The sequence below is a fragment of the Choloepus didactylus genome, chromosome 3, assembly GCF_015220235.1.
Source record: "Choloepus didactylus isolate mChoDid1 chromosome 3, mChoDid1.pri, whole genome shotgun sequence".
NCBI lineage: Eukaryota > Metazoa > Chordata > Mammalia > Pilosa > Megalonychidae > Choloepus > Choloepus didactylus.
In genome coordinates, this window is record NC_051309.1 from 155,353,255 (window position 1) to 155,376,415 (window position 23,161).

At 35.3% G+C, this 23,161-nt stretch overlaps 1 protein-coding gene across 4 annotated transcripts in view; it reads right to left on the bottom strand.

Moving 5' to 3' along the window:
- Nucleotides 1-23,161, bottom strand: part of INPP4B (inositol polyphosphate-4-phosphatase type II B) — an 877,116-nt gene that overhangs the window by 125,714 nt on the left and 728,241 nt on the right. For all 4 annotated transcript variants that reach the window (XM_037830718.1, XM_037830717.1, XM_037830719.1 and 1 more), the window contains 2 exons: nt 15,551-15,728; nt 3,599-3,802 (listed from right to left, as the gene is read on the bottom strand). In XM_037830718.1, coding sequence (XP_037686646.1) covers nt 3,599-3,802; nt 15,551-15,728 — 382 coding nt within the window. The remainder of the gene's footprint in view (nt 1-3,598; nt 3,803-15,550; nt 15,729-23,161) is intronic.

Below are 23,161 nucleotides of genomic sequence, written 5' to 3' on the forward strand. Positions count from 1 at the left end.
AAGTCAGATGCAGTTATTGATGTTAGATAATTGTTAAAATTACAGTCACCATCAGACATTAAGTAAAATGGGTTTTTAAAAATGGAACTACTCATCTTATGTAGCAATAGCAACCTCAGCCAAACTAAATGATCAGAGAATATTTTCAAATGCTATCTCAGAAACCCAATTAAATTAATTTAAAACATTGAATTATCCGAGGAAATTTATTAGACTTGTAATCAGTGCTGAAACTTTTCTAACAACTAACTAAGAAAAGCTGTACAAAAACTTATGTTTCCAATTCATTTAATAGCATAGCCTTGAAAGGCATTTTCAATTAACTACATTTTCCTTGTATTTGCTCAATTTTTCAAGGTTAGATAAAGCTTTGAAAATGGTGTCAGCATTATGATCCTGGTGAAATTTTTTTAAATTATATTTAACTTCCTGTTTTTTCATAAGGGATTTTCATCCCTTGACCAAGGGAAATTCTTAATAGTAAGCAGTTGCTAAAGAAAATTGATGTGAATGTTTCATAAAACCAAACTTGGTTCTTGTTTGCAAATAAAGTAAATTATATTAGGAGGAAAGAGTTAGAGGTAACTTGTTTGGGTAGGAAAGATTTTCCCTGGAGTTGTTATAATTTAGACTAAGTGTTTATTATTTCTAGAAACAACAGGTTCCAAAGAAGACTATCAAAAATGATCTCAAAGGAGATGTTGAGAGAGATACTGACCTTCACTATCAGCCTACTCCTTTTGCTTTTGAAGGAAAAGCCCCAAAATAACACTGGGAAACTGAGAAGACACCCCTCTATCGACTGGAAAATAATCAGGTAGATTTTTTGCTGATTTTGAGAGTGCCCAAGTATTCCCAAGAGAATGATCGAGGGTGTGTCAACCATGCAGACTGAAGCTGCAGCCTTCACTGACTTCACAAGGATGGGATTCCTCCTAAGATCTTCAAATGTTGCCAATAAACTCTACCCATTTTCCTCAATGGCTATTTGAAGCCTTACCACTCTTCTCAGCCCCTTGTCTTCACTCTCTCTTTGTACAAGACCCTAGTCTATGGATAAAGAAGCCATCTTTTGGGAATTAACCCCACTCAATGTCTAGCCCCACCCACCCTTGCAGAAGTAAAGTCCACCTTTACATCCTTCCCTGCAGTCTAGTAGAGAAGGAGCTCTTCTGTCTAGGACTTTTCTTCGACACGTGTACCAGAGTTGACTTGCTTCCTTCTTTGAGAGGACCTTGCTCCATTAGTTATCACCTCTGTGCCTTTCAATTGGCTGTTCCTCTGTGATACATGAACATACTCAATTTTCACCACTTTTCAAACAAAACAAACAATAAATAATCATAATAATAACTTCACACGTCAAACACTCTCTCCCTATGTCACCTAGTGTGTTCCTGTCTAAATGGCCACCTCCTCTTCTTTTGAACTGGTTAATGTGGAAGCTTAGCATTGAAATTTCAAGAATTACTTCTGGAAATCCAACCATGGCCATCAATCTTTCGCTGTAGTCTGTGCACACCTCCAGGGTAGCATTTCTAACATTGCACTGTCATTGACATTGGTCTTTCTAGAGTCCTAAATAGGCTGTGGAGTCATTGAGTAACTGGGTTGTTCACCTTTCCATGCCCAGCATCTCACACTGTGTACCAGGCAGAATGGGTGATCGGTAATGCCAATTAAACTGAACACTTCACTCCATACCTCTTCAACTAAGGATACATCTCCCACTCTCTTCTTTCTTGTTCTATCATAAAAAGGTTTAAAAATCTCATAAGAATTTGAGTTGAAGTCATATTAGCAGTGGTTGCCTTCTATCCTCTGTCTCTCTCCAACCTTCACCTCAATATCTTGTAACTACTTGCTAACATATGTTGAGCCACCTCTAGACTCTGGCTCCAAGAAGCAAGGTTCTAATCTCAGTTAGCTTTGCATTTGAGTACCTACAATATAAATGTCTCAGTAATTATTAAAGAAATAGGTGGGGGGGGGATAGGGACAATTTTGAGGGGAAGAAGGAAGGTAAGGTACGGGGGTGAGTTTGCATAACACGGTGAGGTAAAAATAATGAAAACAAGATCACCAATTCCAAAATTTTTCTTGATTTAATATAAAAATGGTACTGATTTGTCAAAAGTGAACATTGTATATTTAATTAAATGAGATATATCTTCTTCCCTATATCTACCCCAAACTCTTTAAAATCCACATTTTATCACATATCAGGGTTCCCTGCTTATCTCAAGGGATATTATTGATATGCATAAGATTACATAAATTACACTTATTAAAAAATAAATAACAATAATACTAAAGTAAAACAATGCTTTTGCTTAGGCCTTTATAGGTAATGGAGCATCATCACATAAGTAAATTATATATCTAACGACCTCTCCAAGAGCTAAGCAGAACAGGTGCTGTTGTTTTCATTTTACAGGTGAGAAAACTGAACTTCAGGGAGGTTAATAGGTGTGTAGGCCTTAAAGCTGTGAATAAATTGAGAAAGAAGCTGAAGGTAAAAGGGAGAAATATTAGATTTGCTCTTTTGAAAATGCTTCAGCGGGAGGAATGCAATCTTAATCAGCAACAACAAACACTTATTCAGCATTTACCTCCTGGAGCTCAGCTCTGCATTTCCAGAGATGGAAATTTTACCAAAAGAAAGAGCAGGCATCACTTCATAGTACCTGAGACAGCAATTTTTTTAAAGAGACCTGGGATTTTCCAACAATTTCCTTTCTGAACATTTTAAATTATAAGTGGCAAGAGATGTACTTATTACCTAATGTTTAACTTTTAATACATTAGCACACTATTTTTTGGTTACACGTGTGATAAGTAAAGGGTTTCTTTGTGTTGCGTGGGTGGGATGTGAACAAACTTTGAAGCTCTTGGATAATTAATATACACTAAATCAGTTGCAACACACTGCTCCCCTTCATCGAACATCTTCATATCCCTCCCTTCCTATTCTGCCCAAGTAGAGTTCCTAAAACCACATTTCCACATTTGCTCCTTTTTTTTTTTTGGTTTAGTTGCCTTTGCTAGTTATTTTTTCAGATGCTTTTATGTGGCCATCCTCCTGCCAATTTCTGAGTGCCTGGAACAACATCTTCTACTTAATCACAGAATCATGAGCAAGAGGGATTTAAGAGATTTAAATGGTAATTTTTAAAGTATACCAAGAATTAACACACTGGAATGGAATATGCAAAAATGAAAATATTTGTTGCATACAAGTAGTGGTATTATGGAGGGATTTTTATTCTTTTTTTCTACAAAATAACAATGCTAATGGTTTATATTACCTTCGCAATAAATAAGGAAGAGTACTGCAGAGTCTTGAAACTGTGACATATTCTTGGATTTACATATGATTTATTTGATAGCAAATAAATCTTCATATCAAATAAGTTTGATTGGGAATAAAACTTCCAATTGTAATGTGCCCCTAAGGAAAAATGCAATCTATTTATCCACAATCTGACTCATGACTTTTTCCAGATTATGTTTTGATGAAAAGCAAAGATTTCTTAGCATTCTTGTTCTGTTTCTCAAGGTAAAATTTTGGGAGGCAAGCGATGTGCAAGAGACTTACCCACTCTTCCTCATCGTAGTCTGAATGATGCGGGATGGAGTCCTGCCTTCTCATAGGTGGGTGTGGGTCCTGGGGGCAGCTCTCGTCTGTGCTGCTCTTTGGAGAGGGTGTTTTCTTAGGGACACCACCTGGCCGGGCAGTATAGAGTGCTAAAAGAGCACTCCTGACCAGCTGATCCTTGAAGGCATGTACAAAAAGCTCTGTCTGGAAAGAAATTGATAAGGATTAGAAATGCCATGGTAGGCATCTCAGCATAGAGCTATGAAAGGGTCAAATGCAGATTTGTTGGCACTTTAGTAGTACATATGGTAGAAGAGGTACAAACAAGAGAGAGAAATAATGTTTTATACCAATCAATGGAAAATAGTTTGGTTTTGGGATGCTGCCAAGCCCTTGAATCATCCTATTCTAGAAGTTAATGCTGAGGTTCTATGTGCAATATAACCTTCATCTGTCTCCTTGCCACCCCCCTCTCCAGCACACACTTTTAGCTCCAAATCCTGTCTTTGGAGATAAATTTCACAGGGGATAATCGTTCGAACAACATCTACTTGCTGTGCCTTTCCAAGTAATTCCAAACATACCCTAAAAGAAAATGCTATCAGATTATGTATATTCGAAATTTTAAACACATTTGAAGGTTAAAGAAACAAAGACATGACTTTTCAAAACATAGAAGCAGGTGACATTTTTTTTTTAATCATCATGGACAGATCTTGAGAGAAGAGATGAAACAGTCAGGTTTCCATGTGAAAACATTTGGCTTTTATTCCTTATTATCACACCCTAAACTGTCTCCTCCACCAAATTGTTTCAGTAATGCTCAATGTTAACAAGGTTACTGTGAAACTTTGCATGGTAGATTTTACAAGCTGGTGGTAAACACATAGTAACTACTATAGTAATGACTGGCTTCTCAACAATAAAGAACTTTACAGCTGTACTTTGCAATTTCCTGATGAAATGTTTAATAGCTTCACACTCTGTAATATACTGGAGGGTGCAGTAATTGATTTTCTGTATTATACTGTGCTTAACATGCATGTGGCCTAACAATCTGTTCAGTCAAAGAGTACAAAGAGGTAACTTAAGCATTGACCCATATTGTTAATATATTCGTACTTTGCAATTGGTTAGGAAGGGGCCCTTTAACTCACAGGGTTATTTTGATAACGTCTCTATTTAATGAGACACCCCTGGATATAATGTTGACTTCACCACTGCTATAACTCAAGGTAATTATTTATCTGTGTACTATCAATATGCAGTCAGCATTGTCATGCCCAACTAGTGGTTCCTAGGTTGTCTCTAAATCTTCCTGTTGTGTCAGCAATAAAAGAAAACCGGTGAAAACATGTACAACACAAGTGCCTAATCACACTTATGTCACATCTGCTTAGTTACTTCCTTGCACTAGGTCAGAAAATTCTAGAGCCAGAAAGAACTGTAAAGCTCAACCTCTTCATTAACCAGATAAGGAAACTGAGAAAGAAGTGCACATGGTTGATTGGTAGCACATATAGAACAGAACTCAAGTTTTCTAGCACACAGTCCAGTGTCTTTTTTACGCCACCACCCACCATCAACCTAGATTTTCTGTCCTTTTTCCTCTTCTTCCCTAACCCCAACTCTTTGGAAAATCTACCAGCTCAATTATTAATCATGCCCACAGTTGCTGGTATAACTATATTCACTCCTAAATTTTTTTATTCCTTTAAACACTCTGTTATTAGTTGTGGTGAAGCCATTTTGAAGGTCAGAAAAAACAAAAAAATACAGTTGAAAGAATATACAAGAGTAAAATGTTGGAAAATAGTGTGGTAATCAATTAGAGAAACAAAATAAAAAGGCAGAATATATTGGAAAGGAACAAAAAGAAGCTTTAATTAATGTTCACACTGAAGTGTTAAAATGAAAATGGAAGATATTAAAAAAAAACAATGCAAAAGGTGGCTAAACAGTACTTAAACAAATCAGCATAGTTATAGCAAAATGGGGAAATGTTATTTATGTAATTTTCCTTATGACTTGGATGTGTCCATCAAAGTGAATTTAAATATTAAAAATGTGTAAATGGAAGTAAATTCACTTCCATTCAGCTTAAGTAAACTATTTCTCTGTTGATGATTTCAATAAACTCTTTTGATTTATTTATAGAGCAAAACAGCTTGCCTTCTTTGAATTCTTGCTACTACAGCTCCAGTCTCTACAATGCTCACATAATTACTATGTAGCTGAGTATCTATTCACACCCAATGAAATTTTCTACAGTACTTATAATTGCCATCATTTTCTTCCCATAGCATGCACACACAGAGATTCCACTTCATTTATTCAAATCTCATTTGTGTTGATTTACCACCCAAGGCAGGAGAGATAATGCAGTTGATTCTTGCAGTTCTACAACCAAGCATTTTCTTTGGGTAGCTGAATACAAAGCACAAATTCTTAAACAAACACAATGGTAGCTGATATTTTACTTTGTATCTATACTGACAAATTTATCCGACTATCTTGGAAACTCTCTTGATTACCAGAATCCTGTGCATAGAATGGCATTTTGTTAGAAAATAGCTAAATATTCTATATCAATCATGCAATTTGAAACAAATCTGAATTTCCTCGAGTAGTATTACTTAGTAAATGCAGATCAGTGTAGACCCTGGACATTTTACTGGGTAAATAAATCACTTTGAGGAGAATAATGTAGTCACTCAATCCCCATACATCTGTATGCTGCTGTTCTTGCAACTTCTTTGATACTAGGGAAGTTAAAAATCGTGGGAAGGATGAGACCAAGTCTCAAATTTCCCTATTGAGTCTATTCTTCTTCACTCTCACTACCTTAATGAAAGAAGAAAGCCTAATGTTATCATGGGGTAAAGAAAAACCATTGGGTTAAAATATAAGTTTAATAATATAGGAAGAAAGCATCAATTCTGAACACACGGCAGAACTAGTTCATTTGTTTGATATAACAAGAGAGAGGAGGAATGCTATCTTAAAGATGGAATGTATTCTGGGCTTACTGAAATCTTTCCAATTTATATTCTCATACAATGATTCTTCAAAGCAACACACAGAACTATCTGCAAGAATAAAACTCTAACAATTACTTCTCCTGGGTATGGATGAAGAGAATTTCCTAGTTTATTGAATATTAATGGCAGAGGCATAGTTAGGAAATGTTTATTTTTAACACTCTTTTTCTCTACAGATCTCAACAAATTAAGCAAAGTCCCATTCTATTGAGAATCTCTTTATTTTTCACTGAAAAAAACCAAGGCAATGCCTAATCCTACCTGAAATATAGAAGTAGTCAATGGCATCAACAAATGATTATTACCTTAGTAGACATGTACGTGGCAAGAAAGAATTCTGTTCATTTATTTATTTTTATTTTTTTATTAGAAAAGTTGTGGGTATACAGAGCAATCATATATAAAATACAGGATTCCTATATACCATCCTGTTATCAACATCATGCAATGGTATGATAAAATTCTATTTATTTTTAAATTTGATATGCTTTAAATAGTTCATTGGGCAATAGTGTCGTACTCTGTCATTAGTGCGTTAACGTGTGTTCAACACATCCTGAAGGAAAGAACATTGGACTACCAGCTAGGAAAGTTACTTGACATCTGGGCAGATCACATAAATTATCCACTTGGCCAAATCATGTAAGCAGTCTTTCACAGTTTGTACAAAATTATGCCTACCAGTGAAATTCTCATGGAACTTCTTTGTCAACTGTAAACTCTTCCATTTATAGAATGCTCTTTTCAGTTTCCTTTGCTGACTTATCCCCTATACAGAATACAGTAGGTAGACACCAAGGGACATTAAACCTTTCTCCCCAAAGCTTTTCTTCATTGGTGATGTAACCCATTCCTCAATACTTTCAACTATCATCTCTATGCAGAGGTTTCTAAAATCCATGCCTGTACACACTTCCACTCAGTTATTTCCACCTGAAAGTCCTTCAATTTCAGAAGCCCAGCCTGACATCAACATTTTTTAATAAATGTGTTCTTCCCAGCAGTTTTATCTGAACATATCATTACTATTCAGCAACTCAGAGTCCAAAGCTCTAGATCTTCCTCTTTAACACTTATCTTCTGGATTTGGCATCAAGTTCTACTAGTTTTACTTTTTCAATAATTTCAAAGACTGACCCTTACTTTACATTCCCACAGCTGGTTAGTTAGGATCCTTTCTTTACATTTCACACAGATGCCTTCCATAGTTTCCTTATTGGTTACTTTTCTTAAGCTAACATTTTTTTCAGGATGTGATCAAAGGTTACCAACATTAAAGTGTGGATTCCTGGTTCCCACCCCAGAATTAAAGAAATCATGTTTTTTGCAAGCTTCCCAGGTAATTGTGATAACTGATTTTTCAAATCGACGGTCCTAACTCAGTCTATCTATTTTTATGAGGATAATTTTCACAGAGCATGCATCTGGTCCTTCCTTACTCAACGGCCTTCTCGATGCCTACAGAAAAAACTTTCTCTTGGCTTAATCACTAGGAATGGGCTGGCTAGATCACATGGCGTTGGTTTAATTTTATGAGACACTGCTGAACTAGGTTCCAAGTTGTCCAAGCAATTTTGTACGCTTCAGTGATGATGGATACATGCTAGTAGGAGTTTGAATTTGCATTCCCCTAATGAAATTATGTTGAACATCTTTGCTTGTACTTATATTCCATTCATATATGTTCTTTGATGAAGTGTTCAATTCTTTCGCCCATTTTTAAATGGGTTGTTTGTCTTATTATTGAGTTGTAATAGTACTTCATATCTTCTGAAACAAGTCCTTTGTCAGATATATATTTTACAAATATTTTCTCCCAGTCTATGGTTTGCCTTTTCATTTCCTTAACAGTGTCTTTTGAAGGACAAAAGTTTATCATTTTAATGAAGTCTAATATGTCTTTTGTTTTTTTTCTTTGGTTCATGTTTTTTGTGTTCTAACAAAATCTTGCCTAACTCAAAACGACAAACATTTTCTCCTGTATTGCCATCTTAGTTTCCAAGGGCTATTATAACATATACCACAGAATGGATGGCTAAAACAACAGAAATTTATTGTCTCATAGTTTTGGGATGTAGAAGTTCTTCGGTATCAACAGGCCATGCTTTTTCCAAATTCCGTAGCATTCTGGTGGTGGTGGCTTGCCAGCAACCTGTAACTCAATGTCTGCCTCCATCTCATGGTGATCTGCCTCCTTCTGTCTCCCTCTACCACTGTGTCCATGTTTCTTGCTTATACAGTCTCCAGACATACTGGATTAAGGCCTACACTGATATAGTTTGGCCTCATCTTAATAGGAACTTCAAAGATCCTATTTACAAATGAATTCACATCCACAGGACTAGAGGTTAGGACTTGAACATGTCTTTCTGGGGAACATGATTCAATCCACAGCAGTGTCTTCTAGAAGTTTGTTTACTTTTTGAAGAGCTTATATATTAAGTTTTAGGATTCATTTTGAATTAATTTTTATATGTATGTGAGGTATAGATAAAGGTTATTTTTTCACATGTGGATATCCATTTGTTGAAAAGATATACTTTCCCCTAATAAATTTTCTTGGCACATTTGTCTGAAGTCAATTAAACACATATTTGGGGGTCTATTTCTAGGGTTTCTATTCTATTCCATGGATATATATGTCTGTGCTTTGCAATAATATTTTGCAAACTACAAAAACATTGCTATTAGTTTTGTTTTAAAGAGACAATATGATTAAGGAAATTAAACATTTGATTTGTTTTATATTTGTCCATATATTCTACATTTTGGCACTCTTTATTCCTTTGAGTAAATCCAATTTTCCCCTGTATCATTTCTTTCTTACTGAGGACTTTTCTGTAACATTTTCTATAGTGCAAGTCTGCTATGAAATCTCTCAGATTGTGTTTGTCATAAATGGGCTGTATTTGGTCTTTATTTTTGAGACATCTTCTTTATGTGGAATTGTAAGTTTATATATATATATATATATTGGTCATCACTTAGAAGATATTACTCCATTGTTTTCTGGCTTGTATAGTATCTAATGAGAAGTATATTGTCATTCTCATCTTGTTCCTTTGCATATAATGTGCCTTTTTTGTTTTCGGGTTGCCTTCACAATTTTTTTCTTCATCTGTGTCTCAGCACAGATGAACTTGTTTGTTTGCTTTTTTAAACTTTATTCTGCTTAGGGTACATTGGCCTTCTCAGATCTGTGGTTTCATTAGTTTTATCAAATTTTGAAAAAAAATGGCCATAATTTCTTGAATATTTTTCTCTTCTCTTCTCTCTCTTGTTCTTCGGGGACTCCAATTATACCTATGTTAGATTGCTTGGTACTGTCCTAGAAGTCATGAATGTTCTCTTCCTAGTTTTCAGTCTTTTTAAGTTTGTGATTCCTTTGGATAGTTTCTAATGTTATGTTTGCAAATTCACTGATTATTCTTCCGTAGCAACAATCTGATGTTAATTGTACCTAGTATAGTATCTATTTCTTGAAGTTTTCTTTGAATCTGTTTTCTATCTTCCATTTTTCTCCTTAACCTCTTCAGGTGTTTTTCTGCCTTCTTGAATACACAGGATATATTTAAAATTGATATTTTAAGATGATTATCTGCTAATTTCATCATCTCCATCACTTCTGGGTTGGTTTCTATTGACTGAGCTTTCTTCTCGTTATAATTCATATTTTCCTACTTCACTGCTTGCTTGGTATATGTTTATTGAATTTGCCAGGCATTTTGTATTTTACATTCTTGGTTGCTGGATACTATTGTGAGCCTCTAAATAATGTTTGTTCTTTTTTTTTTTTTTCCAAATATGCTATTAAGTTACTTGGAATCAATAGGATCCTTCCAAACCTTGATTTTAAGCCTTGTTAGGGTGCACCAGCCACAGACTTTAACCTAATTTAGACCCACTACTAGTGCAGCACTTTTCTGAGGGCTCCTACCCAGTGCCTGGCATATTACAAGGTCTTTCCACTCTGCTGATAGGAAGATAAATTATTTCCAGCCCTGTGTGAACACCAGGAATTGTTTCATATACTTATTTCTGGTATTTATCTCCCTGGATTTGGATACTTTATTCTCATGCACATGCAGAGTTGTTCTGAGGCAAAGACCCTGGATTTGGATAGTTAATTCTCATGCACATGCAGATTTTGTTCTGAGACAAAGATTTAAAGAGACCCATCAACATATCTCTGAGGCTCTTGCAGTTTTCCCCTCTGATACACTACTCTGAGAATTCAAGCCATCTTGGCCTTCTCAAACTCCAATTTCTGTCTCTTCAACTTGAAGAGATATTCTTTGGGTTCCTCTTCCCTGTGCTGTAGCCCAACAGTAATAATGCCTATAAACCACTGTTTTGGGATTTTGTCCAGTTTTCTTGTTATTGAGTGTGGGAGGGTCCATTCTATTCCATCATGTCTGGAAGCAGAAGTTCTGATTCCGTAATTTTATGTACCAGCTTCATTCCTAACATTATCTTACTTTCATATCTGTATTTTCCCTATTGTCCAAATTTCTAATGGGCACACATTTGATTTTTGTATAATATTGCTTACTTCACTATTTAAATATTTACCATATGAAGGTGAGTATGAAAAGAAGAAACTGAAGTTCTAATCCTTAAATTTCGTTTTCATCTATACCAGTTATTCTCAGGTTACTTTAGACTCCTAATATATACTTTCACTAATGATTTAAAAAACAAACAAACACAAAAACTCTACTGATTAAGTTCTTCCTTTCAATTTGAGACTGAAATAAGAGTGGTTGAATTGAATAAGCAATAAGAAATTCTCAGTACCTAAGTAATCAACACTATCAACGTTCTTCTGTGTATTTTGTGTATCTTAGCACATGGGAGAACATTTCTGAGTTATGTTTTGCAATGAAATGCTTCTTATTTTCCTTTGGATACAATAGCATGCTTTTATATATTATGCTGGGTATGAAAAGAGGCTGGGAATTGGCAGAAATGAGGATTTCTCAAAAAAATTGTGGGCAAGGCTGCTAATATTTGCAAAATAGCACCATTTCCAAACATTTTAACAATTGCAATATTGTGAAACATCCTCATTTTAAAAATTCTTAGTGAAAGTTAGGAGTGATTTTTTTTGTCATATAGCATCCAGTAAAGTACCACACACAATTAGGTGCTCAATAATGCTTTTTGATGAGTAGGATAATAATGACTTTCTAAACAAAGCCCATCAGTCTCTGTGGATGGGTATTTGAAAGCTACCATCATACATGTTTCTGAGCTATAAGAGATATATCTATACAGTTCCTACATTTAGGCCCTTATATTTTCCATTTGAATTTCTTTATGTGACTATTTTTCTCTTATTTCTTTCATAGTATTGCATGCTTTTATTCTTGGGATAAGGAAAATGCATTCTTATTTCACTCTTTAAAATCTTTCCTATCATATGTTAAAATTTTGACCTATCCTTTGCTTTTCTGTTGGAATTATTCAGATAAACTCACAGATCAACTTTTATTATAATCCCACATCATATAATTAAATTGTTTCTTTAATATTTTTATGAACTAATATGCAGAAAACAAATCCAATTATCTATCTGAAGTTATGCTGCAAAATTAAAACTTAGACTAAAGCTGAGTTGATGCACATTAGGACATGTAAAATTTATAGAAAACATCCATTCTTGTAAAATCTCAGGTATGTGTCCTCCCACAACCTACCTGCATATTTCCATAGTTCCTCATACAAGTATGCATCATAGCATTCATTGCATGTTTGATAATACAGCATAATGGTTAAGCTCATAGAATCCGGAGACCCCAGACTCACAAGGTAACTTTGGGCATATTATTTAAAAGTTCTGTGCCTCGTTTCCGCAAATGAATAAAGAAGATATTAATAGTACCTACCACGTAAGACTATGAAGATTAAATGTGGAAAATAAAATTACCTACTTCCTGGAATTGCAAAAATTGAGTCCTTAAAACAGTACCTCCCCATTACAAACCCTCCAATAAATGTGAGCTATTGCCATCATTATGATCATCACAACCACCACCATCCAAGAATTGTGAACTTCTTGGGAAGAACAGGCATATATCTTACTCCATTTTGTGCTCCTAGTATCAGGACAGTGCTTGAAAATAATGTGAACTTGGTAAATGTTTTTACGTTTCATAAATTGTTTTTGTTTGTTTATTGCACCAATGGATGTTTAGAGGGATGGAATCTTGCTGGAGAGCTGAACCCTGTGGCTATGTTCTCAGGAGAATTAGAGATAATGTAAATTATTGTTGAGATCTACAAATATTGCTTGCTCTAAAACTCCCCAAATATGCCTTGCTAGGAAGTTGGGTTTCTCTGTTGTCCCTTGCTTTTTCCCCAAACTCTGGGGATATGTTGAACTGCCACTTGCTTCCATTACTGTCATCTCCAGATCAATGGCTTACCTGAGAGGAAAGATGCCATTCCATCACAAACTAGCTGAAAGTCTCTCTCCACTCTACCATGGTCTACTCCTCAGCCTTCTTCACCCTCTGCTTTCTATTGCAGTGAGCTTTCCCATGTTCACCTGCTCAAAGGCTATAAAACTTTCAGGGTTTCCTTATGACTATAGACCATCCCTATTGTGTCTTAAATATATTATCAGAATGAGCTCATAAGAAAACAATTCATTTTACAAACATACCAGTTCAGATTCATTAAAAGAAACAAGGGAACTATCAATGAAGAAAGGATTTTTATTCTCTAATCCACAGAGTATAAGACCCCTGAAACTTAAAAAAAAAAGTTTTAAATTTAAATCTTGTTAATATTAAATTATATTATAATTTTAAGATGCCAATAAATCTATTTATCTGGTATGCTAAATTCATGGATCATACTCTATTTTAAATCATGGGCTACTAACAGTCTTCATAGACTTCGCAAAACTCTGTTATTTTAAATAATTCTTTAAAATTCCAGGCATGAATTCTTAAAAAAAAAGTATGACTTGCAAATTCAACTTTAAAAAGATCCTCCTAGCTTCAAGGGCTGACAGATTTATTAGTAGACAAAGCTTGTCTACTCAGTAGAAAAACATATGGGAAAAAGTTAGAGCAATGCTGAATTAAAGGAGGAGAAAATACCCAAACCCAGCACATCACTGCAGCAAGTTGTAAATGATGTATGAAATGACAAATCCCTGCCTGATGCACAGGAAGAAGATAAATACTGTTCTGTAACCACTGCAGTGATGTGCTATTCGCTAAAATTTTCTGCTTAGGTGAATCCAGAAAAGCCCCACTTAATTTACAAATCCAAAATGGAAAATAGCCAAAAATAAATTATATTATTCTACTCTATGCAACAATCTCCTATTTTTTTTTCCTTTTTCCCTGCCATAAAGACCCATTTATTGCTATTAGATATTAAAAAGTGTTGCTGAGGAGTTTGTCTACCAAAAATAAATTTTAAATAAGGAAATGTGAAAATACGTTCAATATATAGGGGATACCAAGAAGAACTTACACTCCAGAGTCAACCAAACGCGGATTTGAACCCTGGTTATGTTTGAAACCTGGATTTGAATCCAGGTGCATGCTTTTACATATTTATTTTTAACCTCCCTGAGCTTCAGTCTTTTCCTTTCTGAAATTAAGATAATATATATCCCATGATTGTGAAGATTAAATGAAATAACCTAAGACCTGAAGCCCCTAACACAACATTCGACACAAAGTAGGTACTTGTAATATTTGGGTCAATATTGTCCCCCCTTTTCATGATGGAGGCACCTGTTCTGGCACGGAGGGAATTCTGCATTTGAACAGGAAGACTTGGGTTTTGATCTTGTGCTTTTTAATTTATTATACAATTCACTTGAACTTTCCAAATATATATTAATTAATTTCGATGAGAAAAGATATTAGTTTCCTTCCATGAGAAAAATATATGAAAAGTACACTTTAAATTAAAATGTTAAATAAGTACAAGGATTATTAGAAATTAATATAACTGAGTCGAAACTATATACTATATAATATTCAAGATACTATGAATCTGTTCTTCAGTGAGGTGAAGAACTATCCAGGGACATTACTCTAGAACTATAGCATGTGAATTTTCTCTGGCCAGTTTCTTCAAGGGCACACACATGGGAGTATCTCATAATAAATAGCAAGATGTTCTCAGAATGCAGAGAAGGATGAGTACATGAGATTCAGACTCCAGGATATCTGGCTTCACATACAAGATCAAGCTGTAATTTTTCTTTATTATTCTGTCTTGGTTTTCTCTATATCATACAGCTGCCCTAATTAGTTGTCAAAGTTGATGTTGAGTATCTACAAAGGATCCCAAGCAGACTACTCTTACTCATGGCAGATGCAAATGCAATACCCCATTGGAAAAAATGAAGGCCCCACTATATTTTAAACAATAATCGATACCCTTGGAAATGTTTGGAACCCTTATCTAGTATATGATGTTGAAAGCAAACTGAGACAGAGGAATAACCCCATGCCATTGATAAGAATCCACAACAAAATTCTACTTTCAAATGGAGTGGCATTCTTATTCAATTGTAGAGCTTCATATGTGGAGAAGTTAAGTAATCACTAGAGGAAAATAAAGTAATTTTCAAAACCTAATTGAATTCATTTAATAAGACCACAGACAAAAGAAAATGAAAAACGTCAAGGAAAAGAGAAAATCTACTCCAACCACTAACGTGTTTCACTTCCTAACAGGAAAAAAAAAGCAATAGTAAGATTTGAAAAGAGAATGAGGTCAATTCATTTTGATCTGGTGGCAATACTTTGAAGCTTACTTTTTAACCTAGTCTATTTTACATTTCCAGATGCTATGAAAAGCAATGTATGCAGAAAGTAGCTCCAATGGGAATTTGACTATTTCATTTTCCCCACTGTAGCAATGATTTGGATCTTACTTTTTCTGAAAGCATCTTTAAACAGTTCTTCAAGCTGTCTGGAGAATGCTGGCTTGCTGAATTAAGTAGTAGGTCTGCATGGGTTGCTATAAGAGGTTGTAGTTGATTGATGTTGCTGAGAACTTCTTTTGCTTTGGCTGTGTTTTCAGGTGAATAGTAAATGAACTGGTATCCAGTACTGCAACAACAAAGATAAAGGCAAATTACACAGAAAGCAGAAAAAATTTGCAGCTCTTAATCCCAAATGGCAAATGATAAAGAGAACTCCAAATACTATCACTTCCTACTGAACAGATAAGACCTGTTCTATGAGATGTTTTACTATATTCTAGAGTTTTTAAGAAATTTGACCGGAAAACTTTTAAGAGTCAGTAACAAAACGCAGTTCTTGCTCAAACACAAAGAAAAGTCCTTATGATTTTATATGTCAGGTATTAGTATTCAAGAAAATTATAATTAATATTAAGTACTAATTAAATTTAGACCATGTAGTACAGAGGAAAAAGAATGTTTTATATTCAGGCCAATCTGAATATGCATCCTGACTCTGCCACTTATTAGCTGGGAAACTTTGGGAAGCCCTCATCTTCCTCATCAGGAAAGTGGGAATAATTATCCAAACAATTCTATGAGGTGGATAAGACTGGAGATCATTTATGTGAAGTGAGTAAAATAGTGCTTGGTGCCAAGTAAGCATTCAATAAATATTGTGTATATTTTTTCCCTTTTTTTCCCATAATACTCTGGGGAAGGGAGGGCTGTTAAATTTTAATAGCTGAGAAGTGGGTTGAAATAAATTAATGCCAAGTTTACATATGGAGAATTTTATTGGATTGAAAGAGAACATTTTTGGCAAAAAATTCCGTTATACTATTTTATCAGCACTCTTTTGTTCCTTGTGGTTTCCCATCTAACTTGCAAAGAGATTTAAAACTGATTATTAATTGATGGATTACTGGCTTTTATAATTGTCACCTAGGAAGTGATCAAACATGTTACGGCAGTAGAGTTTTCATGGAATGAAGTAAACTGAACAATTTCACTAGATAAGACAAAGGAGGCCTTCCAGAAGGGAAAGCAGTAAAGCAAGAGAGGGAGAAGAAGTCACAGCTGGTGCCTTCCCAGAACAGTTACTTGTATCCCTTGACATCAGCTGTAAAAACATTGTCCATAACAGCTTGCAGCCTGTGTTGAGCAGTTACTGAATATTTTCACTATATTATTTAAATTCTCATAACTCTATTTCTCATTTTGAAAAGTAGAAATCATAAAGAAAAATGAACATCTAGGAAGCATTCTCTCTCCCCTTCCTTTCACACTAACGATTTTCAGGGAGAAGTATCAGAATCTTCAGGGGAACAATGTTCTTTTGCAAAAGGATACTGAATATTCCTACTACTTTTTTGCAAAATTATTAAAAAAAAAAGTCCTTGGCTGCTTGGACTATTCAGAGGATAGGACAAGAAATCAATGGAGGGTACAGTATTATAAAGGCTAAGAAACACATGACTGGACTATGATACTCTTAGAAGGGATTTGCTCTTGATTTCTTGCTTCCTAGACTTGTAAATTTCAGAAGCAGGAGCTTAAAATAAAACGTATCTTAACTACTTATTATATATTCTTAATGAAAATTAAAGCAATTGACAATTGCCAGAAGGAGAAAGAAAGAAACAGTCTCAGTCAATTACTTCTTATCTCTTTCTGGCTCACAGCTGGTTGAGACTGAAAATATCCTGTGGGCATACACAAGGCCTTTAAAAAAACCATGCAGTGGGATGTTTCTCTGGTCATCTGCACTCAGACTGGATACAAAGTTCAATCCACTGAAGACTTTAGTAAACCCAACAACTGGGAGATATTTTTGCAAAGAAAATGATTATCTAAAGATATTGCTGCATCATCAGAGTGGGAATGTGATTTCATATCCTCAGCTATGACTACAGAAAGTAGCACCTACCACCGACTGAGATAGGTTGAATTATGCACTCCAGGAAAACAAAAATCTTAATCTATTCCTATGGTTAACCCACTGTAATTAGGACCTGTATAAGACGTTATTTTTAGTTAAGTGTGGCCAACTTATTAAGTTGGGCTTTAAACCAAATTACTGGACTCTTTTATAAGCAGAACAAAATTCAGACACAGAGAAAGCCATGGGAAAAGCCAGAAGCTGGAAGTCAATCAAACCCTGAAGGAAAAAAAGAGGACATGGCATGTGACAGAAAAGTCAGGGACCCAAGGCTCACCAGCAGCTAGTCCCAGAACACCACAGGCTTCAGGAAGAAGCACTTCCTCACCGATGCCTGGATTTGGGGCTTCTCCTAGCCTCACAATTGGAAGCCAACAAATTCCTGCTGTTTAAGCTAACCCATTCTGTGGTATTTGTGATCGCAGTTGGCAAACTAAGACAAGACTCCACACAGAAAGCAGCGTGTGGTAACTGCTCTGTGATTCCTCTTCACTCTTTGGCTCTTCTGTCCTTTGGGTTTGCTTTCTGGTGTTGTCTTTCTGGTTATAACAGGGCTCCTAGAGCTCAGCTCTTGGAAAGCAAGAGTGCCAGTGGCCCTGCATGGTCTTCCCTCTTTCTCTTCACATGACTGTCCTCTTTTTGAGCATATCATATCTGACCTCTCACACACTCACTCCCATGCATTCTTTTTGACTCCTGTCACCACTGCCTTCCTTCTTTATTAATATCATTCTTTCCTGGCAGTTCCCTGTTACTTTATTCCTGAATGTTAATTCCTTTCATTATTTTTTCTATATATTATTTCCTCTTCAAATTCCCTCTCCATTTGATTCCAATACACACATTTTCAAGACTTATTTCTCACATACTCTTGCTTTATACCCTAACCAGGGTGGTGCTCAAATTTTATCAGTCATATGACTCACCTGGGAATGAAGACAGACTCTGAGTATTTGTAAAAAAAAATAAAATAAAATAAAAGCAGTTTCCTTGGCAACCCCAAGAGATTCTGATTTAGTAGGTTGCAAAATTTGTAACAAGCACATCAGGAGAGCCAGATGCAGGCAGACAGTTGAGCACATTTAGAGAAACCCGCTCCCATTGCTCTGACTGTGAGATTCCTCCAAATTCTCACTGTTCCTATACAATGATTCTGATAACATTTCTCCTTAATTTATTCTAATTTTTTAGTACCTTTTTTAAAACTACTTTTACTCTCCATCCTAACATTCAGCTCAAATTGCTTTGGTTCCCTTCTTATAACCAATGTTGTCTCTCCCGGCCACTTTTTTTTTTCTGCAATAAGGAAGCTGTTTTATTAAACAAATGGATGCATTTATTTTGTAGAAAACAGCAACATTTCTTCCTCTCCTCTGCAGTTCTCTGGAGGCCACCACTCCAGAACCTCACATTCATATAAACACACTTTCAGCAGCAGTCTTGAAAAGAGGCTAAAGGAAAGTGCAATTCTCAAAGTAACTCCACATAACTGAAGCAGGAATATAAACAGGCAGAGGTTAGGAGGTCTCTTCGTTAGCTCTCTGCTGACAGGCCCTACTCTTGCTCATCTTGTCTTAACAAGAAACAGTTTAGGAACAGAAGCTCCTCAGCATATAAGGAAGTAATATTGCCCAACCTTCTTGGTGCATCTCTTCCAAATCCATCTATTCTTATGTTGTAACTAGCTTATTTGCAATTTCTTCAAGAATTTAGTCCTGGTTTACATCCCTGTTAACATGTCAATTGCCCATCACCCAGTCCTTTCAATTATCCTTCCTTCCTTTTCTCCCAATATGCTCTCCATCCTCCCTCATTCCATTCCCCACCACCACTCCCAGTACAGTCTTTAATCATCATCAGGACATAAGCTCAACTCTGGCCTCCTCCTGTTAAGTCATTCTCCTTTGGAGCTGGAGTTACATATCAAGCATCAGGGCTTCTGATTAAGTTTTTTAACGATGAGCATCTTACCTAGTGGAGCTGAAAGATTAATAGTCCACAAGAAAAACCAATTTTGGTGTCCAGGATGAAATAGTATGATATGGGAAAAAATTATCACCACCCACAAAATAATTTTAAGTATACATAAATTTCATCTACCTATACAGTGCCTTACTCTTCAAACATGTCATATAGTTTAACAGTTATAGCTTCTTAAATTGAAAGTTATGAGTATAATTTAATTATCTAGATAAAAAGAATATAGCTAAACTCTATTTTATAGTGGCCTGAAATTTAAACTGAATCCAAACATTTGAACCAACTATCAAAACCAGAAGAAAGACAAAATATTTGTAGGACAAAATATATTTTATAGGATATATATAACATAGTAAATCATGGGTAATGAAAATTGAAATTATTTTCATAATATTTTTTCTATTGATTAATCATAGAGCTCATATACATATGTGTGTATGTGTGTGTGTTGTTACTGTGGGTGTCAGATTATTTGGTGGATGCAAATAAAAATAAAGCACATAGTAAAGTAATACTCATATTCATATATTCTAGCCAAAGTACAATTAAAACAAGGATCTATCTATATACTGGAGAGTATTTTCCATCTCAGCTCCTTTTGCTTGTGCTCCTTATTTCCCCATCCTCTAGTGTTGTCATGTTCCAGGGCTCAGTGCTTAGAATTCTTCCCCTTTTTATCTACATGTCCTTCCTAAGTGATCTCATTTAGACTTGTGGAGAAAATAACTCAATTGTCCCAATGATTCCCAAATTTACAACTTTAGACTAAACTATTCCAGGAACTACAATCTAAAAAAAATGCTGTCCTCTTGACAGCTCCACTTCAAACTTAACATATCCCAAATTGAGCCCCTGGTCTGCTCCCCATTCTCAACAACCAGCTCTTGCCTATCTTAGTTCATCACAACTCAATTCTCCAGTAACTCAAAAAAATCTTGATATGGTCTATGACTCCTCTTTTTCTCTCCTACCGTGTACCAATTTTGCAGCAAATTCTGCCTCTTCCTTCAAAATATATGTACAATCCAACCACTTATATAGTTTCATACTCACTCTACCACCCTGGAATATGCCAGGATTATTGCAATAGCCTACAAATTGGTTCCCCCACCTCTGTCCTTACCTATACTATCTTCTTTGAAAGAAAGAATACCCTAAGACAGTGAAATCCTTTTCTTATGTTTAGGATTTGAAGTAAGTAGAAAAACAAGGAGAGGGAACTAAAGCAGTTTTTCTTAGCACCCTGATCACAACTACCATATCCTGGGACTCACTCTGTTACTATCTTTCCACCTCCACTCTTTAACCCATTCACTCACCCAAGCTCTTACTTTAGCAGTAGGTTTAAGAAAAAAAGCATAAGAGAGAGGATGAATAAGCAATGAAGGAAAAGGGGAGGGAAAAAGAAGGAAGAAGAGTCATGGGCAGAAGAGGACAGGATCAACAAGGTTAGGAAAAAATGCTTTCTTGGTAGCTGTGGAATCATGTGACTCTGCACCTGAAGCAGAATTAAATCGCCAGAGAAAATATAAGGACTAGTCCCACCTGTTTTTCCCAAATCAAGCACTACTTGTAAAAAAAAATGATCTCTTGAATTCAGAAGGAGGGACAGACAGGCTCTCAGTTCTATCTAAGAAGTTAAAACCATGTAGATAATAACTGAAAATTTATACCTTAGTGCACTTGAATATACCTTTCTGGCTTCACAGGGTTTAACAATGTGCTTCATGAAATTGTCAAACAAAACAAAACATAGCTCTGCTTTACCCAATGCATCCTCTTCAGGGAAAAGAAACAGAAAGTAGATGACATTTGTTTTGTTGACCTCCTGTGGATTTCACTTATATAATTAAATGAGTTGTACAATCTAAGTTTAAATTGATGTTTATCTTTAAAGCAACTCTTGTTTAAAAAAGTCTTGGTTTCATGGAAATTTGGAATCAGGAGAATATTTTGATCAAATCTTGATTTGGTCACTTTTTAGCTCTATGACAAGTGATGTTGAAAAGGAGGGAAATAAACTAAAATTAATTTCTGCTCAACATGTCCCATCAAAGGAAATTTGCCTATCGGCTCTGATGTCAGTGGCTTCTATTACAACAGCTTGCAAGTTTTTAATTCCAATTTCTTGGTCATTAAGACCCATCTTCTATATTCTTCCTTTCTTTAGCCCCATTCTTGCCCTAATAAATTTTTTCAGGCATCATTAAATGCCCTTTAAATAAACAATTATATTTAATTAAAAGTATCTAATAAAATCCTGAGAGATAGGAATTATTGTTGCCATTTTATTGATTATGTAACAGAATCTGAAGCATTAGAGCTGGGATTCCAATCTTGGTTGACCCAAAGTCCAGTGTATTTATACTTCATGCCATGGCCTATTCCTACTTCTCCCTGAGTTCACTCAACCTCCTTTGCCCACTTCCAACTGTCTGGTCAGTTCTATTTCTGTCTTGTTAAACTGCTGGTACTTTCATCTCACTTCTCTATGTCCCATCCATTGATTCCATGTGATATCAAAAACTTTCCAGCTCCATCCTGGACCCTGCCCACTTATATGCCTACTCAAGGTTTGGAGTAAGATAAGGTACAAGAATAAAAATCATTCCCAAGTATTCTTCAAAGGTAAATTTCCCTTGAGTGCAAATGGGCATAAGGGATCTTTTTGGGGTGATGAAAGTGTCCTTTGGATTGCATGACTCTGTAATTTAGCAAAAATTATTGAACTGTACACCAACATAGGTCAATTTTTACAGAATAAAGCTCTTTAAAAAAAAGAAAAAAAAGCAAATGTTTCCAGCATATGATATTATTTTGTTGGTGATTATGATTTTGAGATAAGAATACAGGAACACAGATGGCATATTTACAAGGCATTTAAGTTTTTTCCCCATTAAATCCGATGATAGTTTTTCAGAGAATCTCTAATAAGGAAAGAATTTATACCGTATAATTTACATTAATAATCTAAATCTCTCTTTCTCTTTCTCTCTGGCTATCTATCTATCTATCTATCTATCTATTAAACAGCTAATAATTATTGGGTATACATTATGTCCCTAACACTCTGCTAAATGCTTTTTAGGAATTATATCATTTAATCCTGACAACAACCCTTTGAAGAATAAATATTATTCCATTACACAGATGTGGAAACTGAAGCCTGGGAAGGTTAAATAACTTGGCCTCGATTACCAAGTAGTAAGTGGTATAACCAGGGTTCAAACCTGGTCTTTATTATTACACAGTTTGAACTCCTAATTATGTTTAACTATCTCTTGTACATAGTTCTGACCCATTTTATGTATAGAAAAAAAAAATATATAAAACCATAGCTCATACGGGAAACATCTTTTCTTAGGAACATAATGGGCGGTACAACCTATAAATATTAAATAAAATATAACTGAAGAAATTCTCATCTTTTAGTTAAAACAAAGCTCATTAGAGAAGATAGATGACCCTATTTTATGACAGAGACTAGACTGAAGAAAGAATTTGAAAATCTTCTTGCAACAAATTACTTTCTTTCCACAAATATTTAATGACTGCTACTCAGTCAATGCATTGAAGAACGTGAAAGGTTGTGTGTGATGATGCCTGTCCTCTAAATATCCCAGGCAGGGCTGGTGGCAGGGGTGAAGAAAAAGGCAGAA